This window comes from Jaculus jaculus, chromosome 12 (genome assembly GCF_020740685.1).
Source record: "Jaculus jaculus isolate mJacJac1 chromosome 12, mJacJac1.mat.Y.cur, whole genome shotgun sequence".
Classification (NCBI taxonomy): Eukaryota; Metazoa; Chordata; class Mammalia; order Rodentia; family Dipodidae; genus Jaculus; species Jaculus jaculus.
The window spans coordinates 104,675,814-104,690,419 of record NC_059113.1 but is presented as its reverse complement, the minus strand read 5'-3'; the positions used below and the strand labels follow the sequence as shown (position 1 = coordinate 104,690,419).

General features: G+C 46.0%; 1 protein-coding gene across 1 annotated transcript in view; it reads right to left on the bottom strand.

Moving 5' to 3' along the window:
- The window catches only part of Rxfp1 (relaxin family peptide receptor 1), a 99,462-nt gene that overhangs the window by 21,691 nt on the left and 63,165 nt on the right, over positions 1 to 14,606 (bottom strand). Inside the window, exons 7-11 of the mRNA XM_045131103.1 lie at positions 8,394 to 8,465; positions 5,650 to 5,721; positions 5,490 to 5,561; positions 4,198 to 4,272; positions 2,362 to 2,433 (exon numbers count right to left, since the gene is read on the bottom strand). Coding sequence (XP_044987038.1) covers positions 2,362 to 2,433; positions 4,198 to 4,272; positions 5,490 to 5,561; positions 5,650 to 5,721; positions 8,394 to 8,465 — 363 coding nt within the window. The remainder of the gene's footprint in view (positions 1 to 2,361; positions 2,434 to 4,197; positions 4,273 to 5,489; positions 5,562 to 5,649; positions 5,722 to 8,393; positions 8,466 to 14,606) is intronic.

The window sequence follows — 14,606 nt, the reverse complement described above, 5'->3', positions numbered from 1 at the left end:
GTCATTGATATGGTTCAGGGTGGAGCTGCCTAGCAAAATCCCCTCTGAGCTGGACCAAATCGTCATAGTCTCCAGTTAGGGGATGTTGAATGTGATGGTAGCGTTTACCATTGACTCTGTGTGGGTGTGGGTGGTGCAGGTATTGAATCCAGGGCCTCACATGCTGGTTTCATGTTGTACCATTGAACTCCAACCCCAACCCCTTGAGGGATCATTCCTGCCCTGATTCCAGATGTTATCCATTAGACTCAGTGACTATGTTGGGAAATTTCAACGGACTTCCAGTCTCACTCTCTCATCTATTTTGTTTTATAAATTAATTTTTAAACAAAATATTTATCTGAGATAAAGAAGGGGTGGGGGAGGGAGAGAAAGGGCATGCCAGGGCCTCCAACCACTTCAAGCGATCTCCAGACACACGTGCGCCACCTTGTGCATCTGGCTTCCGTAGGTACTGGGGAATTGAACTTGGATCCTTAGGCTTCGCAGGCAAGTGCTTTAACTGCAAAGCCATTTCTCCAGCCTATAAGTTAATTTAAGTCGGCATACAAAGCAATGAGCTTCATAATGGCATCTTCACACCAACGCTCACTCGCACCCTCTTCTAGCCTCCTTCCCGCTGGTTCCTGTCCTGCACTCAAGCATTTGTCCCAGAGGCTTCACGTCACAGGTATTACCCGGTCTTTCCACCTTCCTTCCCTTGAAAAATTGCTTCCTTTCTTCTCATGCTACCCTTTCTTTAATACCCTACCCATACATGTCAATCTAGATTCCACATATGAGGAAAAAACAAAACAAAACAGCATTTAGTATTGTGTCCAATGTGGCTGTCCGGGCCAAACCTTAGCAGACCCCCTTCGCTGCTGAACACCTTAGCTTCAGCTTTGCAGCCAGTTGGCAGAGCAGCTCCCCTCACCCTCCTAAGACCCCCAAGATTGTACCCCTGGGTAGGCTAATGCTGGAGCTGGGGAGCCTCTCCCAAGAGCATGGGGGTGCAGGATAGGCAGCCAGTGTTGAAATCTGTAAGGCCGAGGACCTGTCTTCACAGCTCCTTTCTCAGCCCCTAAGGACTGGACGTCCTGCTGGGGTGGGGTGTGGCCATGGGTGCCAAGCATCTCGTCGGAGTTCCAGGGGTCTGGCAGCGGGAGGCCTGGGGTGTCTCCGGAGGCTGATCCACACCTGGCCTCAGGCTGTCTAATTCCGGGGTTCTCAGCTGCTGAGATGGGTGGCTTCTAGCCCGAGGGCAAGGCTACCCTGCCTCATGGACTTTCCGACCAGACCTGAGCCTCCTGTTGCCTCCTGGTCAGCGTCTGGCCTTCCTGTTTGGCACAGCTGCCCACCCCCATGTCGTCCCCCAGGGCTTTACCACCTTGACACCCTCCCTGTTCCCACACCCACAAGGCAGCTCAGCTTCAAACTACAGGTTCTCTCTGGCCCTACCCTCTGAGGCACTGCGTGACAGGATGGCACGTCTTTCCACTGCTGACCAGTCTGCCAGCAGAGCATCATCTGATGGGAGGCTGTGAAACCTTCACTGCACGGAGGGGTCAGCCCCCAACCTGAGAGGAAGGAAGGGCGCCCAGAGACACCAACAGGCGTGAGGACACACTGCCCGGCTAGGTTTCCTTTCAGTCTGTTAGTATAGGTCACATCCTACTTATCCAACCACATTTCTACTTGCTTGTGTCTTTTGCCCTGGACCTAAAGCATGACTTGTGTTTTTCTTAAAAAAACAAACAAACAGGGCTGGAGAGATGGCTTAGTGGTTAAGGCACTTGCCTGCAAAGCCAAAGGACCTTGGTTCGATTCCCCAGTACTCACGTAAGCCAGATGCAGAAGGTGGCTCATGCAAGTGGAGTTCGTTTGCAGTGGCTGTAAGCCCTGGTGCACCTGTTCTCTCTCTCTCTCTCTCTCTCGGCCTCTTCTCACTATCAAATAAATAAAAAAATATAAAAAACAAACAAACAAATAAAAAAGCCTTAGCCAGGTGTAGTGGCACATGCCTTTAATCCAGCACTCAGGAAGGAGGCAGAGGTAGGAATATCGCAGAGTTCGAGGCCACCCTGAGACTATAGAGTAAATTCCAGGTCAGCCTGGGCTAAACCCTACCTTGAAAAAAAAGTCTTTTCTAGTCTTCATTTTCAAAGGCTCCTGTGTCATGTAAACTTTGGTTGAATAAATCTGTCACATTCTTTCATTAGCTTGTTTTCTTATAGGAATGTTGGCCATTACCCTCATGATAGATGAGGAACAGAAAGACATCTTTTGGTCTCTACACAAATCTAGGATGGCCTCTGTCCAAATGAAGATTCACTTGGTTTGTAAGGAGATCTAACATCAAAAGCATAAAATATTACTTACAAGACTGTTAAGTTTCCACAGGAAATAAAAGTCAGATTTCTTAAATTATGGATGTGATTGCCTTCAAAGTCCCTGGAATATAAAAATAAAACATAGTCAAGCTAATTTCATTATAAACAGAAATAAATTGGCTAAGAGTTATTTTCTGTTGAACAAAGTATTTTTTCACATTCTTTTTACTGCATATACTCTCACTTATAGTAGCTGATTTATATATATATATATTTATAATACATATATACATACATATATATATATACATATAAATATATATGTATATATTTTAGTTTTTTCGAGGTAGGCTCTCTCCCTAGCACAGGCTGACCTGGAATTCACTATGTGGTTTCAGGTGGTCTTGAACTCATGGCAATTATCCTATCCTCTTACCTCTGCCTTCCAAGTGCTGGGATTAAAGGCGTGTGCTGCCACACCTGGCTGTTTTCATTTTTAAAGAAAACAAATTCTAGAGTTCGGCAGTCTGGCTGGGAAGACGGACAGGACAATTTTGCATAGTTGTGAGAAACCTAAGGTCTTGTCTACAGACGCGCCACCCTGAATGTGCCTGATGTAGTCTGATCTTGGAAGCTAAATGGGCTCTGCAAAGCCTAATGACCCAAGTCTGATTCCCCAATACCCACACAAAACCAGATGCACAAGGTGACATATGTGTTTGGAATTCCTTTGTCGTGGCTGGAGGCCCTGGCGCTCTCTCTCTCGCTCTCCCCTCTGTAGGGCTCTCCTCTCTGTCTCTCTCTCTGCTTGCAACAAATGAATAAATAAAGCTATTTGAAAAAGTTTGAAGCTGGGTGTGCTGGCGCACGCCTTTCATCCCATCGCTTGGGAGGCAGAGGTAGGAGGATTGCCATGAGTTCGAGGCCACCCTGACAATACAGAATTAATTTCAGATCAGCCTGGGCTAGAGTGAGACCCTACCTCCAAAAAACAAAAACAAACAAACAAACAAACAAAAAATTTTGATACTGAGAAGGGGAATTAAAGCTGGGCATACAACAATTAGAGTTCACTTTAATTTGCTGTTTGGCCTTTCTTTGCATGTGCTTGATCTTCTGTGCACTGAGAAGTGGTGGATGAACTCTTAGTGCGTGAGTATGTCTACGTCCCCTTTTCTTTTGCTTGTATGTATGTATGTATGTATGTATGTATGTATGTATGTATCTATCTATCTATCTATCTATCTATCTATCTATCTATCTATGCCACCCTGAGACTACTTAGTGAATTCCATGTCAGCCTGAGCTAGAGTGAGACCCTACCTTGAAAAACCAAAACCAAAAAAAAAAAAAAAAAGAAAAGAAAAATTGTGGAAAGAGCCTGCCTTTTAACTTATTTTATTTGTTATGTTATTTTTATTTTTTATTTTTTGGTTTTCTGAGGTAGGGTCTCATGCTAGTCCACGCTGACCTGGAATTCACTAGGTAGTCTCAGGGTGGCCTTGAACACAGTGATCCACCTACCTTGGCCTCCAGAGTGCTGGATTAAAGGCGTGCACCACCACACCTGGCTCATGTTGTTATTTTTGAGACAGGGTCTCATGCTTGAGCCCAGCCTCACCTGGAACTCACTATGTAGCCCGGGCTGGCCTTGGAGTCATGGCCATCCCCCTGCCTCAGTCTCCTGAGTGTTGGGATTACAGTCATAAACTATCCTGCTCCGCCTCATCTTCTTTTTATATAATGGAGGAGTCCAATTCCAAAAATATACTAAGGCAATGTGAAGATATTTGCTATGATGCTAACAACTTGTTATAAAAGACCAACATGCAGGAGGCAACCTTGGAACCCAGAGTTGACGTCTTTGCCAAAGGCAGTGACTTACAGCCAGTGAAGCCGGGGCATGTGTTGACAGAGAGGTTTGTCAGGCAAGTGGGTCAGGACATTGTTCATCAGCACCCTACAAAAAAGCCCCATAAAAATCATGCCTATTGGTTCTTTTTACATGTATTATCATTTGTTTTTCTGAATCTATGAAAACCTCTTAAGGAAGTTATCTTCCCTCCAGTTTGTCTCTCTGCATACCCTGTTATATATAAGTACTTGGTAATAATAAAATTACAAAGAGGGGCTGGAGAGATGGCTAAGTGGTTCAGGCACTTGCCTGTGAAGCCTAAGGACCCAGATTTGATTCCCCAGGGCCCACATAAGCCAGATGCACAAGGTGGAGCATGCATCTGGAGTTCATTTACAGTTGCTAAAGCCCTCTTGTGCCCATTCTCTCTATCTGCCTCTCTCTCTCTCTCAATAATAAATAAAAATAAATAAAATATTAAAAATTACAAATAGTAGTTATCATGTAGACTCAGAGGTATCTATCCTGAGGTCTGCCAAGGCCTCATCTGTCCCAGGATAGCTTTGAAGTCAGTATTTAAAAAAATTATTTATTTATGTGAGTGAGAAAAAGAGAGGGAGTGAGGAAGGGAGAGAGAGAATGAAAGAGAGAGAAAGAGAGAGAGAGAGAGAGAGAGAGAGAGAGAGAGAGAGAGAGAGAAAGGGGGAGGAATACATTCGCCAAGGTCTTTTGCTCCTCCAATGAACTCAAGATGCATGTGCCATTTTGTGCACATGGCTTTATGTGGGTACTAGAGAATTGAACCTGGGCTGGCTGGCACCCTTAACCACCAAACCATCTCTCTCTAGCCTTTCCAGGGCAACTACCAATACATTTGAGAATGATATCGTCATGTCACAATGTCAAAAGTTTGGGCACCTCTCTGTATTATAGTGGAAACAGCAATGTTAGTAACTGGACAGAGGCCTGAGTCTCTCAGCAGAGTTGTACAAAGAAGGTGACTTTAAATGAGGAGGTTTTCCTTTTACTAAGACTAATCCACTGCATTAATGGTGTGCTTAGGACTATTTTGACGTGATATGATATGGTCTGATCTGGAGATTATGCTCAGTTTTGACAGGCTGACATTCTAGAAGGCAGAAAAAAAAAACGATATAAAATACTTAGTCCTATAAATGGCCTTAGAGAATATGATTGAGATATTTTGAGTTGAGCAAGCCTTTTTGAGGGGGTTTAATCATTCCAGATTTAATGCTACTATGCTTGAAGTTTTAATTTTTACTCATGTCTTTTCCTTCAACTTGTTTTAATTTAATACTTACAAGAGAATGAGAGAATTCAGCCCATAAAACGTCAGTGGGGAAATTCGACTAAGGTGATTATCTTCGATTATCCTGTCAGACAGAAGTAGGAAATGGGTTCACTGATATATTTCTAAAACTTCAAAAACAAATACTTTGACATGCCAAGTAAGTAACATACAGCCATTCTAGTCTGTGGAGATCCTCAAAGACACCTGGCTTCAGGAAGGTTATTCTGTTGTGACTAAGATATCTGGAAAAGAAGACGTGACCAGAGTAAGTTAATATCTTTTTTTTAAAAAAATAAAAATTAAAGCAAACTGGGTATGGTGGCACATGCCTTTAATTCCAGCACTTGGAAGGCAGAGGTAGGAGGATCGCCATGAGTTCAAGGATAGCCTGAGACTACATAGTGAATTCCAGGTCAGCCTGGGTTACAGCGGGACCCTACCTCAAAAAACCAAACTATAGGGGCTGGAGAGATGGCTTAGAGGTTAAGCGCTTGCCTGTGAAGCCTAAGGACCCCGGTTCGAGGCTCGGTTCCCCAGGTCCCATGTTAGCCAGATGCACAAGGGGGCGCACGCATCTGGAGTTCGTTTGCAGAGGCTGGAAGCCCTGGCGCGCCCATTCTCTCTCTCTCCCTCTATCTGTCTTTCTCTCTGTGTCTGTTGCTCTCAAATAAATAAATAAATAAATTAAAAAAACCAAACTATATATATATATATGTGTACATATATATATGTGTAATATATATATATGTGTAATATATATATAAAATCTAAAGCAATAGTCGTCTTCCTGAAATCTCTTCCACACTGTCCCCATCATGCCCGTTTCTGTCGCTGAGTCTTTGGGGGTTCCTATCAGTGACTTCATTTGTAGCGTTTCATTTCCCTGTGAGCTCATTTCTTCCCCAGATTGTTTTGAGCACCTGCTCTGGTGCAGGACGTGTGTCCGTCACTGGCCTGTGGAGTAGAGGCTTGGTCCCCAGGGCTACTGTTGGGATGGCAGTGGACCTTTCCAAGGTCGGGCTCAGTGGGAGGTCTTCAGGTCCCTGGGGAGAAGCCCTCGAAGAAGACTGCGCCTTTCCTCTTTCTCTCTGGTGCTTCCGGGCCATGAAGTGAGTGGTTCGTTTTGCCAAATACTGTCCCCACCACCCTGCTGGGTTGGGCGTCACATGTCCAAGGCAATGTGGCCAATCTGTCATGGACTCAGACCTCCAAAAACGTGGGGCAAAAATGCACTGTTTTTGTTTATAAGCTATTGCCTCATACACTTTGTTATAGTGACAGAGAACTGACAAATACGATGGCACCGTGTTAACCCTGTCGTCCCATTCTCAGAGGGACTCTGAATTTGGAGGGGACGTAGGTTATTAGGCACAAGCAGAGAACAGAGAGAAGCCTATGACGCTGGCTACTCTTCAGTGCAAAGCAGGAAGCACCCGGCAGGTCAAGAGCAGTGACTGAAGAATGTGGGGGAGCAGGAAATACTATTAAGAATATCATACGGGATATCAGTTTATGGGGGCCAGGGGCGGAATGTGGTGGTTTGATCCAGGTGTCCCCCATAAACTTAGGTGTTCTGAATACTAGGTTCCCAGCTGATGGATATTTGGGAATTAACGCCTCCTGGAGGGAGTGTATTGTTGGGGGCGGGCTTATGGGCTTTATAGCCAGTTTCCCCATGCCAGTGTTTGGCACACTCTCCTGTTGCTATGGTCCACCTTATATTGGCCAGGAGGTGATGTCCACCCTCTGCTCATGCCATCGTTTTCCCCTGCCATCGTGGAGCTTCCTCTCAAGCCTGTAATCCAAAATAAATCTCTTTTTCCCAGAAAAAAAAAAAAAAAAAGAATATCATACGAAGGAGGGTCCTGGACACATACATGGCACTCACAAAACAAAGTATGAGCAGAAAAGAATTTTCAGGCAGAGAAAACAGTTTATACAGGAGCAAGAAGGATAAGAGAGTGAAAAGTTGAGGCTCATGATGGTGACCCAGTAATTCAGTGTCGCCACGAGGGCTGCGGGCAGACGTGGTCCCCAGTGAACCTGGGTCAGCGAGGGGCTGCCGCAGACCCCGAGCCGCTCGCTTCATTCCAGAGCTCTGACTTGTGGACCGGCCTTGGCGTCGCTCCTCCGCAAAGCCGACCGGCTCAGTTACACTGCGTGGACCTCCGTCTTTTGCCATGTGCATTTCCATCGTCATCTAGCGTCAAGTCTGGTTCCCGAGTCTTTGATTTATTAATAGTGTGACTTTGAGAAAACAATTCACTTTTTTAAGCTTCAGCTCCCTCGACGGGAAAACGAGCCCATCAAGCCCGCCTCACACGGTTGTTGCAACATTTGAGACGCGGCGTGTTGTGGTGCGGACATGTCATTTACTATAACTGTTTCAGCTCAGCTGTCTGCCTGTGACGCAGGGGCAGGTATCACAGCACTCTGATTTCTCTCCCATATTTTCTCTTCTGGGGAATTTTTTTTTTGGGGGGGCGGGACTCACCCTTTCTTTCACTCTTACAGATCTTTGAGATCATGACCTGTCTCCCACCAAGAATCTGCCCTACTTTGCCACATTTAACTTTTGCTTGCCTGTCACCTGGGTTATGCCACATTCTTCTCTGTTTTGCAGACCTGGAGCCTAGGCAGACGCAGGAAGGATTAAAAGGTAACTTTAGAGCTGGGCGTGGTGGCGCACGTCTTTAATCCCAGCACTCTGGAGGCAGAGGTAGGAGGATCGCCATGAGTTCAAGGCCACCCTGAGACTACAGAATGAGTTCCAAGTCAGCCTGAGCTAGAGTGAAACCCTACTTCAAAAAACAAACAAACAAACAAACAAACAAACAAACAAACAAACAAATTATCCTAAGCAAGAGGCTGGACTGGACTGGGTTGCTGTGCAAGTCATTGGCCAAATACTTACAGTTTGGAAAGGCTGTGCAGTCCTCTGAAAGCAGAGATGGACACAGATCTAATCTCATTGTTTTGCAGGCACCTAGGACAGCGGTTGGTCAAAAGGGAAGAGAACGAGAAGTCTTAGTTTTGCCAGGTGCAGATGCGGTGGGGACGGGAGCACAGGGTGAACGTGACTGCTGCCCCACCATCCACAGAAGATGGCTGGCGTGCTAAATCTGACGTGCATTTTACCAGAACTAAACATTCACATTTGAGGACCGGCAAATGCAGTGGAATAACCAATTGCAACTGAGTGTCACGCTGTTTCATTTTGCTGTTAATTTCATGTATGTTTAGGCCAATTTTTAATTTAAAGGTGCACAGACAATGGCTAAATTTACTATTTGAGTTTTCCAGGAATAGAGCTAATAGCAAAGCATTCACACATCAGATGGGCCTGGGCACCAGGCTTCTACTCATTCCCATCACAGTTACTCAAACTTTTAAGGGCTTAAATAGAACAGACAAAACCATAAGTGTATGATATTCTTAATAGTATTTCCTGGAAATCTTTCAAACAAATCAACTTCAGTTTTATTCATTGAAATTCCTAACATTATTCATGAAAGTACTTGAGGTAACTTATAAGAGGTATAAATGGCAAAAAAGGAAATATATAAAGGAAGAAAATAGAAGTCAGAGTGGTGGTGCACACCTTTAGTCCCAGCACTTGGGAGGCAGAGGTAGGAAGATCACCATGAGTTTGAGGCCACCCTGAGACTACATAGTGGGCCAGAGGGAGGCCCTTCTTTGAAAAACAAACAAAACAAAACAAAACAAAACAAAAAAGATCTGGGGCTAGTGGCGCACACCTTGAATCCCAGCACAAAGGAGGCTAAAATAGGAGGATCGCCGTGAGTTCGAGGCCACCCTGAGACTACAGAATGAGTTCCAGGCCAGCCTGGACTAGGGTGAGACCCTACCTTAAAAAGCCAAACAAAACAAAAGACAAAAACAAAACAAAAATAAATGAACAAAATATTAAGGCTAGAAATTAAATCAAATTTCAAGACAAGAATGGAGGCTTACATAGCTAAGTAAAATAATACTGGGAGTTTGGCCACGAGCTAGCTGGCTGCCAGGAGGCATCCGCAGCGCAAGGTCAGTTCCCACATTCAGTGCACCTGAACAGAGCTCTTCGAGGCTGTGGGGAATGGTGAAGGAGAGCTGTCGATCTTGCCTCCTTTCTTGGAAGGCAGGTCACCATTTTACTTGAGGGCACCCTGAATTTACATATAATATTAGTGGCAGTAAGGGAGAAATCAATGTGAGTGAAATTTACATTAGTTTGAAATTTGGTGAAAAGAAATTCCCTATTTCCCAACATGCAAGAAAACCTTACTTCAATTGCAAAATGTCAGTATGAAATTTATTATATACCTACAAATTTAAATGACATGTTATGTACTTGGGGTTTTTTTTGTTGCTGTTATTTTATGTGTGGTTTTTAACTATTGCAGCCATCTATCAAGGACATAATCATATCACCTGTAAGTGTAGTCAAGGTATACCTTTAATAACCAATTAGAATATTTTCTTGCTATTTTTTAAAAATCATTTTGGTTGTTTTGTTATTAGGTAATTTTGATCATTTTGTTACAAATTGGTTGCTAAGGAATTAATTCAAGAGCCAGGTGAAGCAGGAGGATTGCTGTGACTTCCAAGTCAGCCTGGGTTACAAAGTAGCCCCCGTTTCAACACCCCTTCCTGAAGAATTAATTCAATGTTTATTGAGCAAAAATGCTGAACTGTGTTAGCATTTGCACTAGGTGTGGTATTTGGGCTTGTAGCCTAACTGCATTTAAGCTCGCGGACACAAGGTGGCAGTAGACATCAGAAAACGTGTTCCGACTCCAGCTATCAGAAAATAGAACAGGGAAGGAACCTTACTTAGGAAGTTGTTTTTTTTTTTTTTCCCACCTGGCCTAATTTTGAAAACTCGTTTCCATTTGAACAATAATTTTCAAGTACAAAGTGCATTTTTCTGCAGGTTATCTGGCTTTTAGAACATTTCGGTGCACAAGGTGGTCTTTCTTTTGGTTTTACTTTTTCCGTCTTTTATCTATTCTCTTTGATAGCATCATCAAGTTTATTACACAATTTTAAGTTTACCAGAAAACAAACCACCAACTACAGGGGGATAAGGGTCTTGGCCTATTGAAAGTTGAGCTTTTATGTTATTTTATTTTTTTTGCAATCAGGAACCAGAAACAAAAAAAATTATGTCTGTCATGAGCACTAAATACCAGAAACACAGACAGACACATCTGTGTTGTCCCACAACACCAGCATTTATTGAATAACAATAAAACCACAGGCGCTAATTGGTTTCATTGGCCGCAATTGACCAAGCACTACCGATTTCCCTGAACAGCTGCTGGCGATCACCGGCTCTCTCATTCCGATCGTGATTACGAGTGGTAACTCCGACAACACGACGCGTGTCACAGGCTGGCTCCGAGAGGGAGGCAGAGACTGCAGAGGCCTCACTGACACAGAGGCAGCAGGCTGGCGCAGGCGACGGTCAGAGTCCCATGAGCACTGGTGGGAGCCACTGAAGGCACAGGACTGTCCAGGCGAGGCACTGCGCCAGGTTTGGATGGATGGACAGATGGATGGACTGTGCTTCCAGTGGGCACGCCAAGCCCTGGGGACCATGATGAGTTGAAGTCCTGTGGGTGGTTGGAAATTCTCCCCCATCAGTCCCTTGGTGTCTGTACAGGGTGGTCACATTGTAGGTTGGGGAAAACATTGCCATCAGAGTTAGGCGTCCAGACGAGGGTGTTGCGCGCTCTGTTGGGGGTGGGTTTTTATGATGTGGATTTAAGATGACGTGGCCTTCGTATGCCCATCTGCTCACGAATTCCAAACCGCCTTGGTGAGCCTGTAGGTGGCACCTTTTCACTTGCAGGGATGGTGTTGATCCGTGTGTGCTGCAGAGGAGGGGGCGTCCGTGGCACAAATACAATGGGGAGTCATTCTGCATTTGTGCTCAAAATGGAACCAACTGCTGCCTTGTAAAACGGAGTCACCCCGGGTAAGATGTGGCCCAGACACCACTGAATCACTTGCACCAGAGCCGGGCAGTCACGTAGAGCAGCACGTAGCCGGATCTCTACAGTCACCGAATGATGACAGAAGCGAGGAGAAAATAGTTCTTTGCGTAAATGACTTTTTTGGACAATCTATATATTGTTACCCTTAAGCTGTTACCTTTCTTGGTGTTCTCTGCCTTTTATGGGATTGACGTGCTCCCTATGACACAGTAAGGCACCTTCTCTATCTTTTAAAAAGGAAGCTGCTCTCTCTCTCTCTCTCTCTCGCCTTAAATAAATAAATAAATAAATAAAATTATAAAAGGGTCTGGAAAGATAACTGCTTGCCTGCAAAGCCTAATGACCTGAGTTTGATTTCCCAGTACCAACATAAAGCCAGATGCACAAGGTGGCACATCCTTTGGAGTCCGTTTGCAGTGGCTGGAGGTCCTTCAGTGTCCTTTCTCTCTCTCCCCCTCTCCCTCTTCTGCATCTCTCTCTTTTCTATCTGATTGCAAGTAAATAAGTACATACATAAGTAAATAAAATAAAAATAATAGAACAGACAGCTGGACATGGTGGCTCACACCTGCCTTTAATCTCAACTCAGAGGAGGCTGAGCTCAGAGCATCATCTTGAGGTTAAGGTCATCCTGTGCTACAGGATGAGTCCCTGCCTCAAAAGCAAAATAAATAAACAAGGAAACAAACAAACAAATAGATGTTAAAAAAAAAAGAAGTGAGGAGCTGCTCTCAGACTGCATCCCTTCTAGGCAGGTTGGGTGGGGTGCCCTGCTCTGAAGTGGAGGTGAGAATTGGATGGGAGGGGTGCCAAGGGGAAAACCACCTTACAACCTGTAGCCTCTGTCCCAAAGGAATGTGCTTGTCTAACTTTGGAGGACTCCCCCATCGGCTGAGGGACATACCAGGAAAGCAGTCCTCTCCCTCGTAGGAAGGGCTCCATGTGATAAATGGAAAATACCCCAGGGAAGGGAATGCCTAAGCACTGGTTACCGTCAGCCAGCCAAGCACGAAGCAGCCGATGATGGTCGGTGGCCAGCCCGGCTTCCGATCGAAAACAGCCTCGTGGCTTTCCGTTTCGGAGGGGTGAGTTCACTGAGCAGGTCAGCAGGGAGTGTGGACGGCCCAGTCCTCTCATGGGTCAGGGCAATAAAGTGACGGTGCACGAGAGGAGAAAACCAAGTGCGTCAGCTGTCACAAAGTAGTTTCTGGTCCCATGGTCCCTCCTTGAAGGCCTGGGAAGGTGACTACTGAAGCATGGAATGTCAGCGGTGGTCCCAGCAAAACAGGCGCACAATCATCCTCCTGGGTCCTGCGTGAAGAACGTGGTCCCATGAACCTCACCGCTGAGCTGTTCCTGGGAGAGCGAGCACCTCGTGCTTCCTTAGACGAAGCCCCAGCTCGGCGGGGACCAGGGACCCGGGCTGTGGTCACGGCCCCCTCCGGGTGGATAGAATCTCCCTTCTGCAAAGGGCTGGCTGCCAAGCCCTCAGCAATCCCATGGTAACAGAGACGCTGGGTGTCTTGAGGGAGTTGGGATTTGGAGGAGGGCGGAGCAGCTCTGGTTAAGGTGAGGAGATGCTAGTCTAGGAAAGTCACCTGTGGGCGGGAAGGATGGCTTAGTGGTGAGGGAAGTTGCCGGCGAAGCCTAAGGACTCAGGTTCGAGTCCCCAGGACCCATGTAAGCCAGATGCATCTGGATTTTGTCTTCAGTGGCTAGAGGCATTGGTGTGCCCATTCTCTCTTTCTCTCTCTCATAAATAAACAAACATGAAAGACCTCATTCATGGCTCCAGTGGCACATTTGGTTAGCGTGTGGCACTTATACCAAAAAAAAAAAAAAAAATTGTAGTTGAGTCAGGGGAAGGGATGAAGGAAAGGCGGGGCTGAAGGTAGGTTAATCAAATTTAAAGATGTCATAATTAAGCCATGCAGAAGATATTTGTCTTCAACCAGACCCCCTTCTCAGTGTGCTGGTCCTGCCCTGCTTCATGGTGTCTCTTGTGATTTCCACTGCTCCCTTGGAAATAATCACGTGCACCTTTGTCATGAACAGCCCTGCATGCCTCTTCCAGTTCTCCTGGGACCGGAATCGCTCCTGGTATCACCCACTCTGTAGGATGTGGCTTCAGTTCCATGAAGACATTTCTGACAAGGACGCTGTAATGCTCCTACGAGTGACTGCCTGATGACCACCACAGCTGTGAGCTCACTGGTGACCAGGACTGTGTGATGACCACCGTGGCTCAATGTCTCAACGACCATGGCCGGAATTACTTCCACCAGCTTCAGATGCCACTATGGAAATGACACGTTATGGTTTGAATGAAATGTCCACTGTAGGATCCTGCGTTCTGAATATTTTGTCCCTAGTTGGTGCCAATTGGGAAAAGTTCGGGGGCCTCTGGGAGGTGGAACCTTGCTGAAGGAGGTGTGTTGCTAGGGGTAAGCCTTGAGATCGATTCCGGGGTGTTCAAAGCTGAGCTCCCTCTCAGTACTTCCATCCCCTGCTGCTGTGACAAGCTGGGGTGATGCTCAGGCACCTGCCCCGCCGTGATGAAGCTTCCCCTTGAAGCTGTCCACTGAAACAAGCCCCTTTCTTCCATACGGTGCTTCTGGTCAGGCTGGGGGGTGGCTTAGCGGTTAAGGAGCTTGCCTCCAAAGCCAAAGGACCCAGGCTCGACTCCTCAGGACCCATGTAAGCCAGATACACAAGGGGGCGCACACACGTGGAGTTCGTTTGCAGTGGCTGGAAGCTCTGGCACACCCATTCTCTCTCTCTCTCTCTCTCTACCTGCCTATTTCTGTATATCTTTCTCGCAAACTAATAAATGAAAATAAAATGTTAAAAAAAGATGCTTCTGGTCAAATGTTTTGTCCCAGCAAAGAGAGGGTAATTGTTCTCGGGCCCTGCTGAGAATTGCTCTGTCCACTGTAGAAGGAGGAGGGTCAGAATGCCAGCTGCTGTGGTGACTGTAGCATGTAGGGACCTTCACGTCAGTATTTGAGGGAGGCTCCCCGATGGCATTTGGTGGGGGGGGGAGGAGACTGAATTGAGGTGAAGGGCAGATGGATGGCCTCAGGGGAAGGCACAACCAGATGAAGAGGGAAGAAAACAAAATGGGG